This window comes from Argiope bruennichi, chromosome 8, assembly GCF_947563725.1.
Source record: "Argiope bruennichi chromosome 8, qqArgBrue1.1, whole genome shotgun sequence".
NCBI classification, from domain to species: Eukaryota; Metazoa; Arthropoda; class Arachnida; order Araneae; family Araneidae; genus Argiope; species Argiope bruennichi.
Window position 1 is genome coordinate 12,341,607 of NC_079158.1, and position 16,925 is coordinate 12,358,531.

The 16,925-nt window shown below is 28.7% G+C and overlaps 1 protein-coding gene across 5 annotated transcripts in view; it reads right to left on the reverse strand.

The window, feature by feature from the left end:
* Window positions 1-670: 670 nt before the first annotated feature.
* Window positions 671-16,925, reverse strand: part of LOC129981916 (myelin transcription factor 1-like) — a 295,518-nt gene continuing 279,263 nt past the window's right edge. For 3 of the 5 annotated variants that reach the window (XM_056092972.1, XM_056092973.1, XM_056092971.1), the window contains 9 exons: window positions 16,768-16,827; window positions 15,309-15,398; window positions 13,289-13,429; window positions 9,441-9,503; window positions 8,353-8,442; window positions 6,952-7,103; window positions 6,023-6,171; window positions 3,336-3,583; window positions 671-2,106 (listed from right to left, as the gene is read on the reverse strand). In XM_056092972.1, the coding sequence (XP_055948947.1) occupies window positions 2,076-2,106; window positions 3,336-3,583; window positions 6,023-6,171; window positions 6,952-7,103; window positions 8,353-8,442; window positions 9,441-9,503; window positions 13,289-13,429; window positions 15,309-15,398; window positions 16,768-16,827 (1,024 nt within the window). In that variant the 3' untranslated portion in view covers window positions 671-2,075. The remainder of the gene's footprint in view (window positions 2,107-3,335; window positions 3,584-6,022; window positions 6,172-6,951; window positions 7,104-8,352; window positions 8,443-9,440; window positions 9,504-13,288; window positions 13,430-15,308; window positions 15,399-16,767; window positions 16,828-16,925) is intronic. The other 2 variants (XM_056092974.1, XR_008785385.1) reach the window with 2 other exon arrangements.

Below are 16,925 nucleotides of genomic sequence, written 5' to 3' on the forward strand. Positions count from 1 at the left end.
AAAAATGTTAAAAATATATCCATAAACCTCATACAAACAAAGCAATCGTGGTCCCATTATCATACTTCCACGACCATCCATATTTTTGAATTAAATTTTTTTTTGTTAAAGAATTTGATACAATTATAAATAATTGTCTGTGGTAAAGATAAAAGATTTTTAGATATAAAAATGTTATTTCACCTAAATTTTAAAGAAATTAAAAATGTGTTATTTTCATTTTTATAGCAACATTTTCGCATTATTTAGTTGAGAAATTAAAGCTGTGGCAACAGAAAAAGATTAAAAAAAATGATTTTTTTTTTACAATATTTGTTTGATTTTATTGGATACTTAAGGTAATAGGATATTCTATTGCCTTTAAAACAATTATTGCTATATATTAATATAAAAATATTGAATTGTATTCCTTTAAAATTTAATTAACAAGTCGTTATTAGTTGAATTTTATTGTAAAATAAAAATATGTTTGGTGAATATTCTTTTTAAAATTAACTATTTCTGCCTAAATATTTATAATCAAGTTATGTTATTTTTTTTTGTTACCTTTTTATATTCAGCTATGAAAATATAATATAAAATTTAAATATCGATTAATGTCAAGATTAATTTAATAATAATAATCGAAGACTAACTTCCACATATGAATGATTTATCACAATTTTCATTTTATCGTAAATATAATTGAAAAAAATCTAGACTTTTTCTTTACTCATTATTCTATTCATGTTTTTCACCTCACTTACATATTTTTTTAATTTAAAATTAAAGCTATATATAACTTCGAACTGTTAAAATATGTAATCTGTATCATACAAAAAAATGCGCTATCTGTAAGAATCGTTGAAATACATATCTTCGCGATTTCAGCATTCCGAGCAATCAATGTTTCTCTTGAAAGTTTATAAATATCTTTTCGTTTTTTTCGAAATGTGTCGCTAGATTCTAAATAAATGAGCAAACCACTTCTAAAAGCTAAAGTGAGATTCGAAAAACTTAATGGTTGTAACGTGGTTCAGTCCATAAAAATAGATCGCGAAGAATTGTGTTTTTATGTATGAGTGTGATGCGATTGTGACAAAACATAAACCTTTGTGATGAGGAAACAAAACAAGTCTAACACTATACATTCTTCAATAACATGGACACACTTAAAAAAAGCGCCAACAACAAAAGTGATTTACAAATCACTATGGGTCTAAATCCCTGCAGGTGTGGTGAGAGAATCACATCATATATTTAGTTGAACTACCTTCAGTTCACTGGAAGAAGCTATGTACATAAACTAACACAGACGAAGGTTCCAGAATTTGACGCCATTCCTGACGTTCCATCTTCTACAACAATTGCTTTTGTACAGTCTTCGTCCTTTCTAAAAATTGTTAACGATTTGTTTTGGGCTTGCTGTTGCATAATGGAGATTCTTCACCGAGTGATTTTTGTTTACGTATTATTATTTATTAATGTATCTATTATATTGCTGGAAACGTTATCGTTCACCTCTTGCAAGTCTGTTTTCTTTTAAGTTTCCGGATTTCCATAAAAGCATAACAAATATGTTCCATTTTTTTTATTAGTTGTTTGATTCAGCTTCTGTCGTTTTTTATTTGAAAGACTGTATGATAAAACTAACAGTTGGAAGCAATCTACAAATATTTAATCCTCTAGGGTCTAACTTTATAAACTTCAACAGTAACATGAATGACGAACGAGGGAAATGACTTGAAAGTGAGCTTTCTCCAGTCTCGACCAGCGTATACTCGTTGCCATTCTGAAGTTCCTAACTCTAAGAAGGAGACGAAGAAAGTTTTTTTCCATGTATATACAATACATAAATTCTTTTTTTTTTATTTTCTTTAAACTATATAAGGGATTCTTCTGTTTGAATAGTTTCTTATTAAAAAAATCTTTTACTTTTTTTTAAAGAGAAATTACACGTATGTTTTGACGAATTTTCTTTCATTGCAGTACGTTTTTCTATGTACAAGTGGTTTAACAGTCTCTGCAAGAAAGCAGCCGCAAATTGGCAGAGTTTGAAGGGAGGTAGAATGGGGTATTCAGTCAATGAACAAGTTTCAGGACCTCACCCAACCGTTCGCTTGTTGCCTGAAAAGAAAACGATATATAACATCACTCATGTTGTTATTTTAATGCAAAAAACAAATCATTAGTAATAACTGTTACAAAATATTTTAATTATGCTTAAAAAAGGGATCATTAAATTTAAAATGCCTGTTTTATTTTGCCAGTGACAGAAAAACAAAGAGCAAGTGGCTTAAATCATATTTTCTTAATTTCCTTAAAGAAGCTGTTGTTTTATACTCTAATCCATTTGAAATGTTGTATTTGTGGAGTAGCTCTTAAACATTTTTATATAAATCTTTGAAAATTTGTTAATTCTAGAAATTTAGTTATTTTTTAATCATATTAAAATGACGTGATTGTAAAAATGAATTGCACTGTTTCTTACTTAGGTTAAACTGATGAAAGATAAGTTATAAATGGTTCATTAGAGGTGGCATAAATGGCGGTAAATGATTCCAGCGTACGTTCCATGCTTTAATTCAATATCAATTGCAGTGAGCAAGATTTTCACATGATAAGTAATTCCCTAATTTTTTCAGAGTGAAAGGGGGAAAAACAGTCAATAATTATCCGCATTTTATTTTGAAGATCAAACAAACAAAAGCAGAATTTGAATCAAAATTATAATTTCTCCGTAGAGACTCCTGCCTTTGCGATGCATTTCGTCCACAAGTTTGTGCATTCCCTGAGAGATTTACGTTTTGGAACGCATTGCTGAACATTTATGAACTTGTCCTGTTCCAAAGAAATGGAATCCATCTAGTATATATTGGAGGGATAGTGTCTCCATGATAGAGCACTGTCCCTATATTGTATGTCTGGTTTCAGATTTGTCTCGACTTCTGTTGCACATTTTGCCAAAAGGAAACGGATGATCGATCACTCGCTGCTCCTTTTAGTAGACGTTTTTATTCCCCAAGAGAATGAAGATAAATGAAAGTAACACTATCGAATTTCGTTCATGTGACATTAGTATTATGAACTCTACGCATGCGTACTCATAAGTCAAATTCTCCTTTCAAAACTATTTTTCTTGCTAAATGCGGATTATTTTTGACTTTCGTGCGTAATTATGGAAAAGAAAAGGGCAAACCAAATAAATTTAAGAAGTTAATTGATCTGTCTTGTATTCTAAGTGTTCTTCGTTTATTGCACATTTAAGAATCGAAAATCTTATAAAATTTGTGTATCAAAAATAGAATAAATGACATCTGAAGGTTCATTCTGAATTTATATGGTGAGGTACTTACATCGGTGCGGAGAAATCCTGCATTGCTTGTTTAACTGAAGAGAAAACATTTCTGCCGTCTTCCTCCTTAGAGTTGTCCGCACAGAGAGACTGAAGTCTGTTCAAGTACGTGTCGAAATTGTCCGGGGTAGGTTTCTCGTCGAAGCTGGGTAACCGGACGTGGTCCAGGAGGTTGATGAAATTGTTCCGAAGGGATTCGTAGTACTCGCTCAGCTGACTTGTCTTCTGAGCAGTGGAATGGGGACTCTCCTTCAAAAAAAGAAAATAGTTGCGAATGTCTTTTACATGTTAATCGATTTTTACTTACCTCATATATGTAGTATATCATCAAAAAATTCGAACTCGAGGTTTTGATGAATCTCCACGTTTTAGACCACCCTGAGTTCGAAAAAGGCATTTTAGGCATTGCAACAGTCTGATAACTCAAATATGCTTTGAGTTAAACGGATGAAATTGGTATACGACCGTTGCATCTAATTTGTAAATTTTTTTTATCAAATTTTGAATAAACTCCATTAAGAAGAAGTCTGTCCGGCTATTCAAATATATATAAGTTAACACAATAACTACAAAATGAAGAGAGCTGGATGGATAAAATTCGGTAAACTGATTTAACATCTATAGTGTAGACAACAATTAAATTTTGAGTCAAATCCAGAAAGGGGTTGACCGTTTATTTGTCTTTAAACGCGATAACTCAAAAACGAAATGACTTAAATGTATCAAATTTGGTATTTCATTTTGTGATTACAATTATAGTTATGCATCAAATTTTGGTGTCAGTCGAATGGGAAAAATGCATTTCGATTTCAGCATACTAGTAACCGCTCGCCAGGAATTCATCGCCACAAAACTCTCCAAGGATGACATGATAATTTCAGCATAAATTTTAATTTCACGCCAAAAGTTAATATTTAACTATTGTTTGCCAATGTCATGTAAGGCGTTCTCTGTCTTACTCAAGGTTCAGAATTTTTTGCTTGGGAAAGGAGTTGAGGACAACATTTTTATTGGAGAATATACGAAAAAGTTTGGCTGATGCCATTTCCGATGATTTAAAATTATGTTTATATTCTACTATCATCTATGCTTTATATCTACTAATATCTACTAATGCTTATATCTACTAATGCCTTTTGAAATATACTGAAGACTAAATGAAATGAAAATTTGAATGCAATAAAAATGAAAAAAGGAAAGGAAAATTTGAATGCAATAAAAATGAAAAAAGGAAAGGAAAATTTGAATGAAATATTATAAGGGATCTAAATATTTGCAACTTCGTAAATATTTGTACGTCGATTGAAAAGCTTTTGTTTCTTATCAAACATATAATAATACATACAGTATAAATTATCTGTGAAATTTAAAGTATTTATGTAAAATCCTTGATATTTTATAAGTATCATTATATTGGTTCCGTACTTGCATATAGAAATTGCTGATCTTAATACTTATTTTTGTAGCCTCATATTTATTAACTTCTTGAAGGCGTTACGTACCTTGGCATTTTGTTCATTATATCTGTTATATTATTTTACACACCTTTAGTGATCAGCTTGTTTGCTTAAATTTTTTTTAAACTTTTTATACTGCTAAACGATTATATAGTGGCCATTTTTTAACATTTTTACTTCGTTATTTGATAAGAGAGGAAAACATGAAGTTAATTGAATCAATATGTTATAAATTATTGTAGATGCAAATAAAAAATATACACAACGAAAAAAAAAAAAAAAGGAAGTGAAAATGCTATTTCGGAGTGAATGCCGAAGAAAGCATTTTTTATTATAATTTTAACTTTGATAAAAACACGCGATTGAATGTTTTAATGGATGAGTTTGAATTTAAATTGTTCGATTGTGTATTAAATTTAAATGTCTATTAAAATAAAGAAATTTTTTTTATCGAAATTAATTTGATATTAAAAAGTTATTGTTTTTATAGTTTTAAGATACTGCAAAAATCTTTTCTTGCAAGATAGTAATTTTAGAAGGTATGCTTGTCAATTTCCATAGGTAAATCATTACGATGTCTCATCTAGTTGCGAATAAGTCTATTTTTAAGCTCGATCAAATTTCATGTGTGAAAAATTATTTTTTTATTTCTTTTACATCTTGTTCTTTTGTCTGAATGGAGTTTTGAACAAAATCTTGAAGTTTTACAGCTTTTTTTAAAAAACAAAACAATGTTACTATTTCACTATTTTACGAAACGTTGAATTAAATGCAACTGTAAAAATATCCAATGAAGCAATCTGAAACATTGGTATAACAATTTGTTTTTATCCGACTGTTACCATTTGAAATAAAATAGCTCCCGCGCACCAACATGCAGAAGTCCAACCTTTTCGGAGGCAATGGCACCCCTCTTCTATGAGGCTTTTGGAGGACTCTAATCTTTTGCACTAGCAGTGTATGCATAGACACGACAACAACAACAACATCCGACTGTTGCCATTTGATGATAGGTAATAAGAGCTATCTCTGTGCCACGTACATTAGCGTTATATAAATATATATAGGTTTTAAGATTAGAAATTCTTTTGATTTTTAAAATTTGATTTGTAATTTTTTCTTTGTTGTGTGGTTCACGGAAGATAATAGTTCCACATCATTCTCATATGCCTTTTTAGTTGTCAATGTTCTATTCTAATCTTATGAGTGATGAAAGAATGGGATATCTTACTCTGTCCGTAGGCCTCGGGAGTGGTTCCATTTGGGTGATATCTGTTCGTAGTTGGAACATCTCCGATTCCACCCGGGCATTGTATTCCTGGAGTTCCATTATCTCTTCTTCCAGGGCTCGAATGTTGGAAAGATCCTCCACACCAGTTACTGAAATATTTGCATTTGTTCTTGAACGTTGCATTTCAATATTCTATGAGGGTTAATTTTCTTTTTAAATATAGAGGCTATTTTGGGCTGAAAGAATAATTAATCGGAAGTCTGGGAAAATCATATACTGAAGAGAATAATTTTCTTTTTGCAAGAAATGCTTTTATATAAAATAGAATATGTTTTTGAAGACAATAACAGAGAAGGAAATATTACTTGTCATATAAACCATATATTTTTTTGAAATAGTTAATAATACGTATTTTAAGTATTCAATTGAAATTATTTATGCAAAAATGGAGCACTAAATAATTTCTCATGCATTAGATATTTGTAAATATTAATGTAAAACCATAAGATATATGATAATATATCCACAATAAATCAATATTCAAAAGATGCATATAGTGACGCACAGCTTGTACAGAAAGCTTCCAACAGATATTTCTACCTTTCATATATATATTTATAAAAATATATAAAAAAAACCCAAACCATATGAGTTCATCGTGTTATAATCAAATATAAACGAAACCGATATCATTTTGTAAGGTGGTCTGATTCAGACATAGGCAATACAGAAACAATGCATTTTCCCGTATTATCTTGAAACAAGATTCTGTTTTGTTAACCTCCAGCGATGTCTTTCTTGGTAATCTGTCACTTAGAATGAATCTGCAAGCAATTTCGATCATGAAAAGACTTTTCCCAAATAATTTTTGGATTGTGTCTTGCTCTATGGGTGGTACTGACTCACCAAACATGAGGAACAGTACGTACCTGGCTGATGCTTGACTGGCAGAGCGTCTTCATCGGCTGCTGCTTTAGCCTTACGCACTGCCTGGGCTGCCCTGGGACAGCCAGAGAGGCTACGGTGGGTGAGGAATGTACCATTTGCGTGGCCGCTGCCATCGCAGCCTGGTGTTGGGCAGCTGGAGGGATAAAGGTACCACCTTAATACCAAATTTTGGGCACAAATAATTATAACTAAGCATTCATTTCTAAGCGCAGCTAGTCTAAAATTGGTGGTAAGATATAATTCTAATTTTAGATAGGAAAAATAATGAATAACTGCCTAGCAAGCCTAATGTTCATTGAGGAGCGGGATTGTCAAGCAAGCGAAGAAAACCAGAGTTCCGTAGGTTGATGATAGAGATAAAAGCGAATGAGATAAGCTTCATGAAAGCTGAATTATTGTTTTGAATTTTGATGCCTACTTTTACTCATCAGTCTATGAATAATCACTTTCTGTATTGCCCAGTCGGTGAGAAATTGCAACAAAAATATATTTTGTTACAATCATCAGAACACCTTGATTGGTATTTTTCTGTGTATGGTAGAGGTTTTCATCTATTTACCTATTTTCTTAATATACCACACAACTCACCTTTGCTTTATAGCATTTCTGGAAATCAAATACCCATCACAAAAATGGTAATTCACATTTATATAGTATGTACTTGACTTTGTGTGTTCTATTTCTGCATTAAAAAATTCGAGAACTACATTTGGAAAATAAAAGATGATTTTTGATCATATTTTATTTGAGAAAATAAAATATGATTTTTACCCTAGATTACGTTTATTTTATGTTACCACAATTACTTCTAAGTGAAAATAATTTGTTTCTTAAATTTATAATTAGGTGTAATAAAGGACGAATAGAATATTAATGTAACATTCAAGATGCACATTCTTCCATTTTTTAACCTCAGCTGTAACATGAATGTATTTTGAAATTATTTTATTTTATCGAAAACACAACAAGAGCTGATTAAATAGTATTGCACTGGAGAATATAAGTTGACTAACTAGCTACCGAATATGACATAGTAGTTGTGTTTGAAATGTGTCATGAGGGGTTCACCTTGCTCCTCCTAGTGCACGTGGCTCTTTCTAGCTGAGTCATGAAGTGACTTCCAGTTTTCAGATTAAAGATTATCATGAACAAACTACATAAGACATGCAATAATTTTACACAGCGCCATGCAAGGAGAGTAAAACAGTTGCAAAAAAAAAAAAAAAAAAGAGTCTTAGAAAAAATGATCATGCAATGAATCACGATGCACTGAAAATAAGTTAATTCGGTTTCCTTTCTGAGGTGTTTTTTAGTTGTTTGTTTGTTTTTTCATTCGGACAGTTAGCTGGTAGTGCAAAAAAAGAGAGCACTCTATCGCCTACCTCACCCCTTCAACCTTGACTGGCCTAGGTTCATGAGGCATCGTTTCAAGCCGGACCTTGCTGCGATTGGCAATAGGGCAGCCTGAAGCGCTGAAAACCACAGTTCAGCAACAATTAGTTCAACTTGACTGAGATAGTGGTATAGACGCTATATAATTATCTATACATCTAAAAGGAATTATAAAGTATTTAAAATAAAGGTTCTTTGATGGATTTCGTTGCACTTTCAAGAGGTAGATTATATGTTGACACCAAAAGTGTTAAAAGCCTCCGCTGATGTATACGTATATATATATTCGAAATATATAATTCCACAAGATCTGATATGCAATTTTTGATAATAGCATACTATACATCTCCTTTTAAAAGAATGTTTTTGTAACATATTCGGTTGAAATATTTCCTATTAAAAAAGAAGAGCATGTTTTTAGGAGCACTGGATTCTTTTTTTCGGTTAGTAAGTTTACGATTTTGATTTTTTTAATCAGAAATGCCTCAGCAATATAAGGATACAGAATTTGAATGGAAAATATTTAGAAGTAAGAGCAAAAAGTCTTAATTTTAGACTATATTTGTTAGTAAAAAAAGGCTTTGATCAGTTGCTTTTATCTAAGCGAAGCATTTTATGATAATGACATGCGTCGTGTTCTATTTTTTGAACAATTTTTGGAGTGTTCATTCAGTTAAAAAGCACCGGAATAAAGTTTCCAACGAAACCTTACTTTTACTATACATTTTTAAAACTATAAAACTACATAAAATACTAACAAAAAATTTGCAACTACACATGCCATGCAGATTTTAAGGTTGGAGCTAAAAATAAATTATCGCAAAATTAGAAAGGTGTGATAAGTGATCACTGTTGTAAAGATTATTACTTTAAATAATAAAGTTTTTTTTTTTCGAAATTGAGTTATTTTGTAAAAATTTTTAAATGAGGCTAAAATATCTGCTATCTACTTTATCAAGTATTAATTTTTATAACCATGCAGTGCAGCTGGAGGAGTTAGTTGATGGTGTGAAAGAACGTATTCTTAAAAATATCATGCTACTAATATTGACTTGAAAATAATAGTGATTAAATGTACCTTCTGTGTGACTGGAATTTTCCAGTTACATGTCCGGAACCATCACATCCCGGAATTGGACACCTGTAAAGATAAGAATAAAAGACGTTCAGCATTAAAAGGTTTCCTCCTGAAAATAATAATTTAAAACTGTGCGGTCTGTATTATATAAACTAGTTTGACCGGAAGTCAATACAGTTGCAACCACCCGCCTCATTTTAATGAAACGAACATCACAGAAAAAAAATAAAAACAAGTAAACAAACAAAATTATAAAATTTTGGGTTAATTGTAATTAAACTGGGTATTAATTGGAGTAAAAATTGTAAAATTCTTTGAAATGCGCATAACATAAACACTTTCCTGACTGAACAATGGCTTGCTTAATTTTTTGAATTCACAGAGAATAAAAGTAACAAATCTGGAAAAACACGCGGATTATTTTGAAATATTTGAACTTACTGATAAAAGATTTTCTCTTAAGTGTTTTTTTAAATTGGATTTGTTTATTTTGGAAACAAATTCTGATTTGTTCTTGAAAGTAGTTTGAAACTTTTTCGGTAATTTATAATTTCCATTTTTCTCAAACAAAATCTTCGTTTCCAGCTGAAAAAAAAAAAGAAGCAAGGAGTCTCATGTAATAAGTATCTTGTTTAATTATAAAATATATCCTTTTTTGAAAGTTTTTCCCCTTAAAATGAAAAAAATACTAAGAATATTGAAATCTACTATCGCAAATTTCAAGTTAATATGTGAGAACATTACTTTTTTTAAAAATCAATCATCAAGTGGTATCAATGCGACAGAAAAACAACATCATGTTCTCACATGACTCATATTTCGCAATTACCGACATTTAGAAAGACGATGATTTTTAACCACGTCAAAATCAATCGAGTTCTAAAACTTTTTTCTCGAGGCCAGAATTTTTTTCGTGAAAAACCAGTTTAAACCGTTTTGAAACAATCACGTGACTATCAAATTACGCATGCATCGATATTTAGAAAACGATGTTTTTTTTTGTTTTTTTTTAATATCAAATTACACGAGATCCAAAACTTTTTCACAAACGTTTTTTTTTGTGTGTGTGTGTGTGTGCAAAATTTCGGTTTAAAGCGGTTTGGTTCACATGACTATTGGTCACGTGACATCAAAAATTTTTTTGACAACTAGAAAAATTAAAAAAAGTTATAAATTATCTTCTGCCCGTACATTTTGAGGTTTCAAAAACCCCAAACCAAAACAACATCATGTACTTACATGATAACAAGAAATATAAGAATCCTGATGATAAGAAAGTTAGGAAGCAATATCTGAAATTTCGCAATCTTTCAAATCTGCTGTTGACTTAGAAAAGGAAAAGATGAAATATAGATCTCTCCACAACCAGCGACGGAATAGATGATAATTTTGCTTAGACTTATTCTTAATTCATTGTAATATTGAACATTATTGCCGTAAAAGATCATCTAAAGAGTTACAAAAAATAGTAGATTTTCAAATTTAAAGATTTACTCACTGGAAACTATTAGTTAAGTTTATTTTTAGTTTAAATTGTTATTAATGGTAGTAGGAAAAATTATTCTTCGCAAAATTTTATGTAAACTTCTTTAAAAATAGAATTTTTGAACATCCGGAGATATTTAATTCCAAATGAATTAGTATTTTTTTCGCAATTTCAGTGATCTTAATTTTTTTATAAAAATGTATTAGTTTTATTTAAATGTTTATAATTATTTTTTGTAATTTTGATTCGAAATTAAGAAAAAAAAAAGGTATAAAAAGAAAATTTAAACAGTATTTTTGATCGAAAGATGGTTAATACTGATGTGACAGTCTTATATTTTGATAAAATATATTTAACAATAGAAGAATTTTAAGAAATAAGGAATTTATTTAAAGGAAAATATGAATCTTATTTACCAAAAGAAGTATTATTTCGCAAAAATAAGTAGCATACAATTAGAAATTATCGAAAATCTTAGGAAAAAAAATCGAAATTCGGATGCTGTCGCCAAAAGAAAGTTTTTTACCGAAAAGAAAATAGGATGAAAATATTTCAATAAAATAATAAATAATTTCAATTAACTATAAAAAGTCTTTCTATTTTGAGACATTGCTAAATTAATAGCAATAATGAAATAATCTTATAATTTTTTTTCAAGCGGAATTAAAAAAAAAAATTAACAATAATATTGAAAATAAAGCTTTTATTCTGTTTTAAAATTTCTTGGATATTTTGGTAAGCAATCAAAATAAACTTTTATTTGATGAGCTAATTTAATATTAAATGATTATTTAAAAATTTGAAAGACAATATTCATAGATAAAATTTTACTGTCATATTTGTAATTAGAACATGAAAATTTTAGCATTAAATTGTGTGTAAACTCTTCATAGAAATTTTCACTTTCCTATTTTTAAGATTGCATCTCTTAACAAAGAACTATTGCAGGTTTTTGATACTTTTGGTAAAGATAAGTTTTACGAATACAAACATTGAATTTTTGTTCTAAGATGAGGTGATTTAATGTATTCTATTTTATGTAATGATTATTTTATCATACTTAAAATAATGTTTTTGTCAGTTGTAAAATGATCTGAAAATTTGACTGAGAAATAGTAAGTTAACATCGTGACTAATATATTTAAATTTATCTATTCTATCAAATGACGATTGCTTTTATGCTTTTTTTTAGTGTCATTTCAAAACATTTTTAGCATGACAAATGAAATTAAAAAGTAATTCATTATTTTTTTTCATCTGAAAGACATTTATTTTCTATGCTGTTTTAATTTTCATTTTTTTTTTATCAAACCCAATTTTTATGAAAGTGTTATTTTTTGTAATTTGAAGTATTTTTGCTTTAATTTTCACAATATTGTTTAAATGTGTTAGATCAATTAAAATGCATCAATAATTTCACAAATTAAAAAATGTAATATATTCTCCAATATTTAATGTCTCGACGAGTTCTTTTTTTTTTCAATTAAAGTGCTCCATCCTTGACCAGCGCTTCAAATTAAAGATTTCATGACAGCTTTGATATTCAATTGAAATATTCTAAACTATATAAAAATGTACTCTTTTAAAAATATTTAATCAGTTTCTATACAAAAATATTTGAAGCATTCTACACAAATACAAGCCTACATAAACAAAAAAAAAAATTAAACCTAAGATTTGAATTGACCGTTTAGAAATGTATAGGATACCAGAACAGGATTTAGATAAATTATATTAATCTGTCAGAAATGCATTAGAAATTTTGGAAGGTGTTAGAAATCTCTGATATTTAATGACCTGAAAAATAAAAGTTTTCAATAAAGGAACCTTTGATGTTTTAACTTCCTATATACTGGAATAAATGAGAGTGATATTTAAGTAGTGCTGTTTTCAGTTAAACTTAAAGTTGCAGCAATTGTTATTGTGGAACCGTTTGCATACTTTAAATATTAATCTTTTGAAGGAGGCAATAAAAAGAATGAAAAATTTCATCAAAAGGATCATTTTAAATGTGCGACATCTGATAAGAAAGGAGGGCTTAAAGGTGTATTAACTTATCCGTTGGAAATTATCTTCAAGAAATATTTTTTCCTTTATCTTCAATAAAGTCTTTAAAAAATTCAAAAAAGTTTTTAAAAAGTTGAAAATATATTATTTATTCATGTTTTTTCATTTCAAAAATTGATCAAATCTGTGTCCTTCGTAATTTATAATTCGACATTCTGTAGTTAATCTACATTTCTTCAATCAGATATTAATCCACCATGATAGTAAAAAGATAATAATTATGAAAATTGAAACAATGATGAAAACGCTTTCAAATTTATTCAAATGATATTTTTCAGCCGTCATCGTTTCTTACCTAAGAGGTTCTGGGTCATTTTTTTCGTCTCTGTTAACCATTTTCTTTGGTTTATTCGCTCTCGGGCAACCAGAGAGACTCCGATGTGACGAATAATTCCCCGTCACATGACCAGAACCGTCACAGCCGGGCGTAGGGCACCTGCATGAAACGGAATAATTGCTGTTGAATAATGATTAGGAATCAGTTAAAAATGGTGTAAAAGTTTGAATATAAACGAGAGAAATATCATCACATAAAATTATATATCAGTTTTCAGGCGACCTCCTGTTTTGCCAGGAATGATCATATTTGATTTGATATAAATCCTTTAATTATAACTTCATGCCCATGATTCTGACAAATTATCTGATATTAACGCCATGTTATTTTAATGGCCCTATTTGAGTTTTATTTATTGCTTATAAGAACATTTCTAATGGTGACTTATTGTTAAAAATACGATTCATTTGTTTTTTAAATTCGCGACATTATAACTTCCTTTTTTTTAAAATTCGTTTTGTAAACTGAACAAATATTAAACAGAACCCTGCTTCTTTAGATTCCAAATAAGGGAAAGAAATCACGCGATTAAATATTTGATGAAACAATGAAAGCGGTTTGAATTTCAGAGTAACAATGTAATCTATTGTTGGAAATTAAGGAAAAAATATTTTTAGAAAATTCCCGAATTCAGGAAAAATTTGCACGACCATTAAATCTGTATCAGTAAAAAGACATTTTTTTTTTTTTTTTTTTTAAATTTGAAATATTGTAGAATTCATTTTGTGTAATAATATTTTCAGATACTATCGAAGAAAAAAGTCGAAATTTAGCTTAGTTTTTAATTAATTAAAATTTCAAAAATATTCGCTCCAAGATGCACATTTTTACTATCCATGGTATGCATGTGCCATGGTACCAAATACACACACACACGCACACGCGTACACACACACATACGCACACAATCATTCATCTTTATTATTAATATAGATTCTAAAAGAAAAATTCGTGTAAAATTCGGAAAACAAACCCCTAATTTAGAAAAATGAAACTTAAAAAATGCATGAATTAAAACTCATGCAAAATGTACATGAAGTTTAATCTGTTATTCTCAATTTTATTGCCAAAGATTTACACAAAAAATAATGCAGTCAACCCACCTATATAACGCAATTTTAAAATAAACGAAAGCTTAAAAATGTGAACAACATGAATTTTCCTGTCATGATGTTTTAATTGCACGAAACGTGTTCTTTCACTAAACACGTTTTTCAAACAATAAGGAATCTTGTTATGAAAAAGTAATATCAAAGTCATGAGTAAAAATTTGAATTCTGCAATGAGTCGAATAGTAAGAAGAAAATTTAAAAGCCTTTCAGAACATCACGGAAATAAACTGAAGAAAAAAAGCAGCCTCGACAAAATCCAAATACGTTATGGAATTTTTACTAATTTGAATTTCCTTCTTATTCAAATCTGATAAAATAGAATAATATGCCTGTATCATATTTTCAAACATACACAAAATGCATTTTTATTCCCAAAATACATTTTTTCTTTTAATATTTTAGACGTATTAATTAACGTAATAAAATTAATATTAATATTTCATAATCTTTTTAAGAAATAAGAGCATAATTACTAAAATAAATACGCCAAGTTATTTTCCAACAAATTCTCAATAAAATTATTAATGTTTATTTATTAATAATAAAACACTCATATAAAAAATTCTGTAAAAATTCGTGTTTTTACCTAAACAAGATTCGTATAATGCGATTATTTTTTTTTATCCCAACTAATCGAACTTTTATAAAAAGATATTTGATTACGAAAATGCTGGTATTTTGTTGGGGTAAAATTATAAATATAAAACCAAAAAAGTTTCGATTTTTGGTGAATAATGAATAAAAGTAGAAAAAAAAATTAGTATAGATGAAATACGTTTTTCTGAAGAATTAATCACTATTCAATGAATGAGAAAGAGTACAGTTCGCTGTATATCAGGAAGGATTTATGAATGAGAGGTACACACCTGAGAATGGGAGACATTGACTTATCGTGTTGGCTGCTTGGATACCGATACCACTGACCACTTGGTTTTTCATTGTAACATAAATTAGGCCTGAAACATTAATAAGATTTTTTAAAGAAAAAAATTATCTTCATTTACTATGTAAAAAGTAACAGTAGAAAATCATTCGCATTTATTTGTGTGTTACGGAGGTCATTTTAATAAAGTATCGCCACTAAAATGAACGAGATTTAATGATCTATTATTATCTGTTACAAAACGTGAGATCTTTATTTTATTACATAGTTGGAATTTGTGTGCAATGAAAAAAGATAAGCCTAAATTTTGTATTGATAATACTTTTATACAATAAAAAATTTCCTTGAGAAAAATGACCCCATTTGTATTTTTATAATGTTTTTTAATAGAAGCTTTCCATTTTTCTTGTCAATGCTTAACTCGATTCAATTTTTTTTCTTTTAATGTGCCAATTTCTTGTTTAGAAATTTGAAGAAATCAGAAGAAAAAAAAATTCAGTGGCTTTTGTTGATTTCTGCCAAACCAGGCTAAAAAGTTCAAACACGGTCCAATTTTTTTTAGATACTTGATTTAAGAATGAAAATACTTTCTTGAATACGTAGCTCTTTTTTCTGAATTTATTTCCGTGTGATTGCATGAAAGTAAATTTTCAGTTGCATCAAATTGTGTTTTCTTTTCACAATATATTTTTATCTTGATATTTTTGTTTGTTTTTGATTTTTTTTTATGTTTAGCATAAACGGTGCACAATTTAGCTGTTTTTGATTAACTGTTAGTAATTTGTTAACCATTGAAATGTTCTGACAAATTACAAGTTATAAAATAAAGAGAATATTTAAAATATTAATGTATATTACATGCCGAAATTTAAATAAACTGTCAGAATCTGTTGCAGCAAAAAGAAAAATAATTCATTTAAAAAGGAATTTCATGATTTAGATGAATTCATAAATTTGATTAAATGAAAGTTATTTTCTTTTCTTTTCTAATATAAAAAATATGTATATTTTTATAAATAGGCTCTCTATTGTTTGTGAATGAAATTTTTAATGAATTATTTTCAATGAAGAATTTTTATTTAAGTACATTTCTGTGCAAAGCAACAGTGACTTTTGCAAAAAATATTTTTTCTGATGATATTTATGTCAATGTTCTTTGGCATGTAACTTCACAATTAATTAATAAATATATTTTTTAATTACTGCCAAATAGATTCTTAATTCCAAAGAATACATTTTTTCTCAATAATTTAAATATTATATTTTTTATAGAATCTTGATCATTCCTATTAGTCGAAACCACATTTGCTGGAACTTTTCGGTATTTGCTAACAAATTTTTGTTTATAAGATATATTTAATACTGAATTCAAACTCCTCAAAATGTTGACTAATTATTTTTAAAAAATTGAAATTTCAATGAAATTCAAAAAGATTACATACTTTAGCTCTTGATGCTGAGCCTGAATTTGTGATCGATCTGCATGCGGACATCCAGACAGGCTGTAAAGAAAAAAATATCTTTGAAATGTAAAGAAAGATTATTTTTGAAATGTATGTAAAGAAAAAAATCATCTTTGAAATGTTTGTGAAGAAAAAAA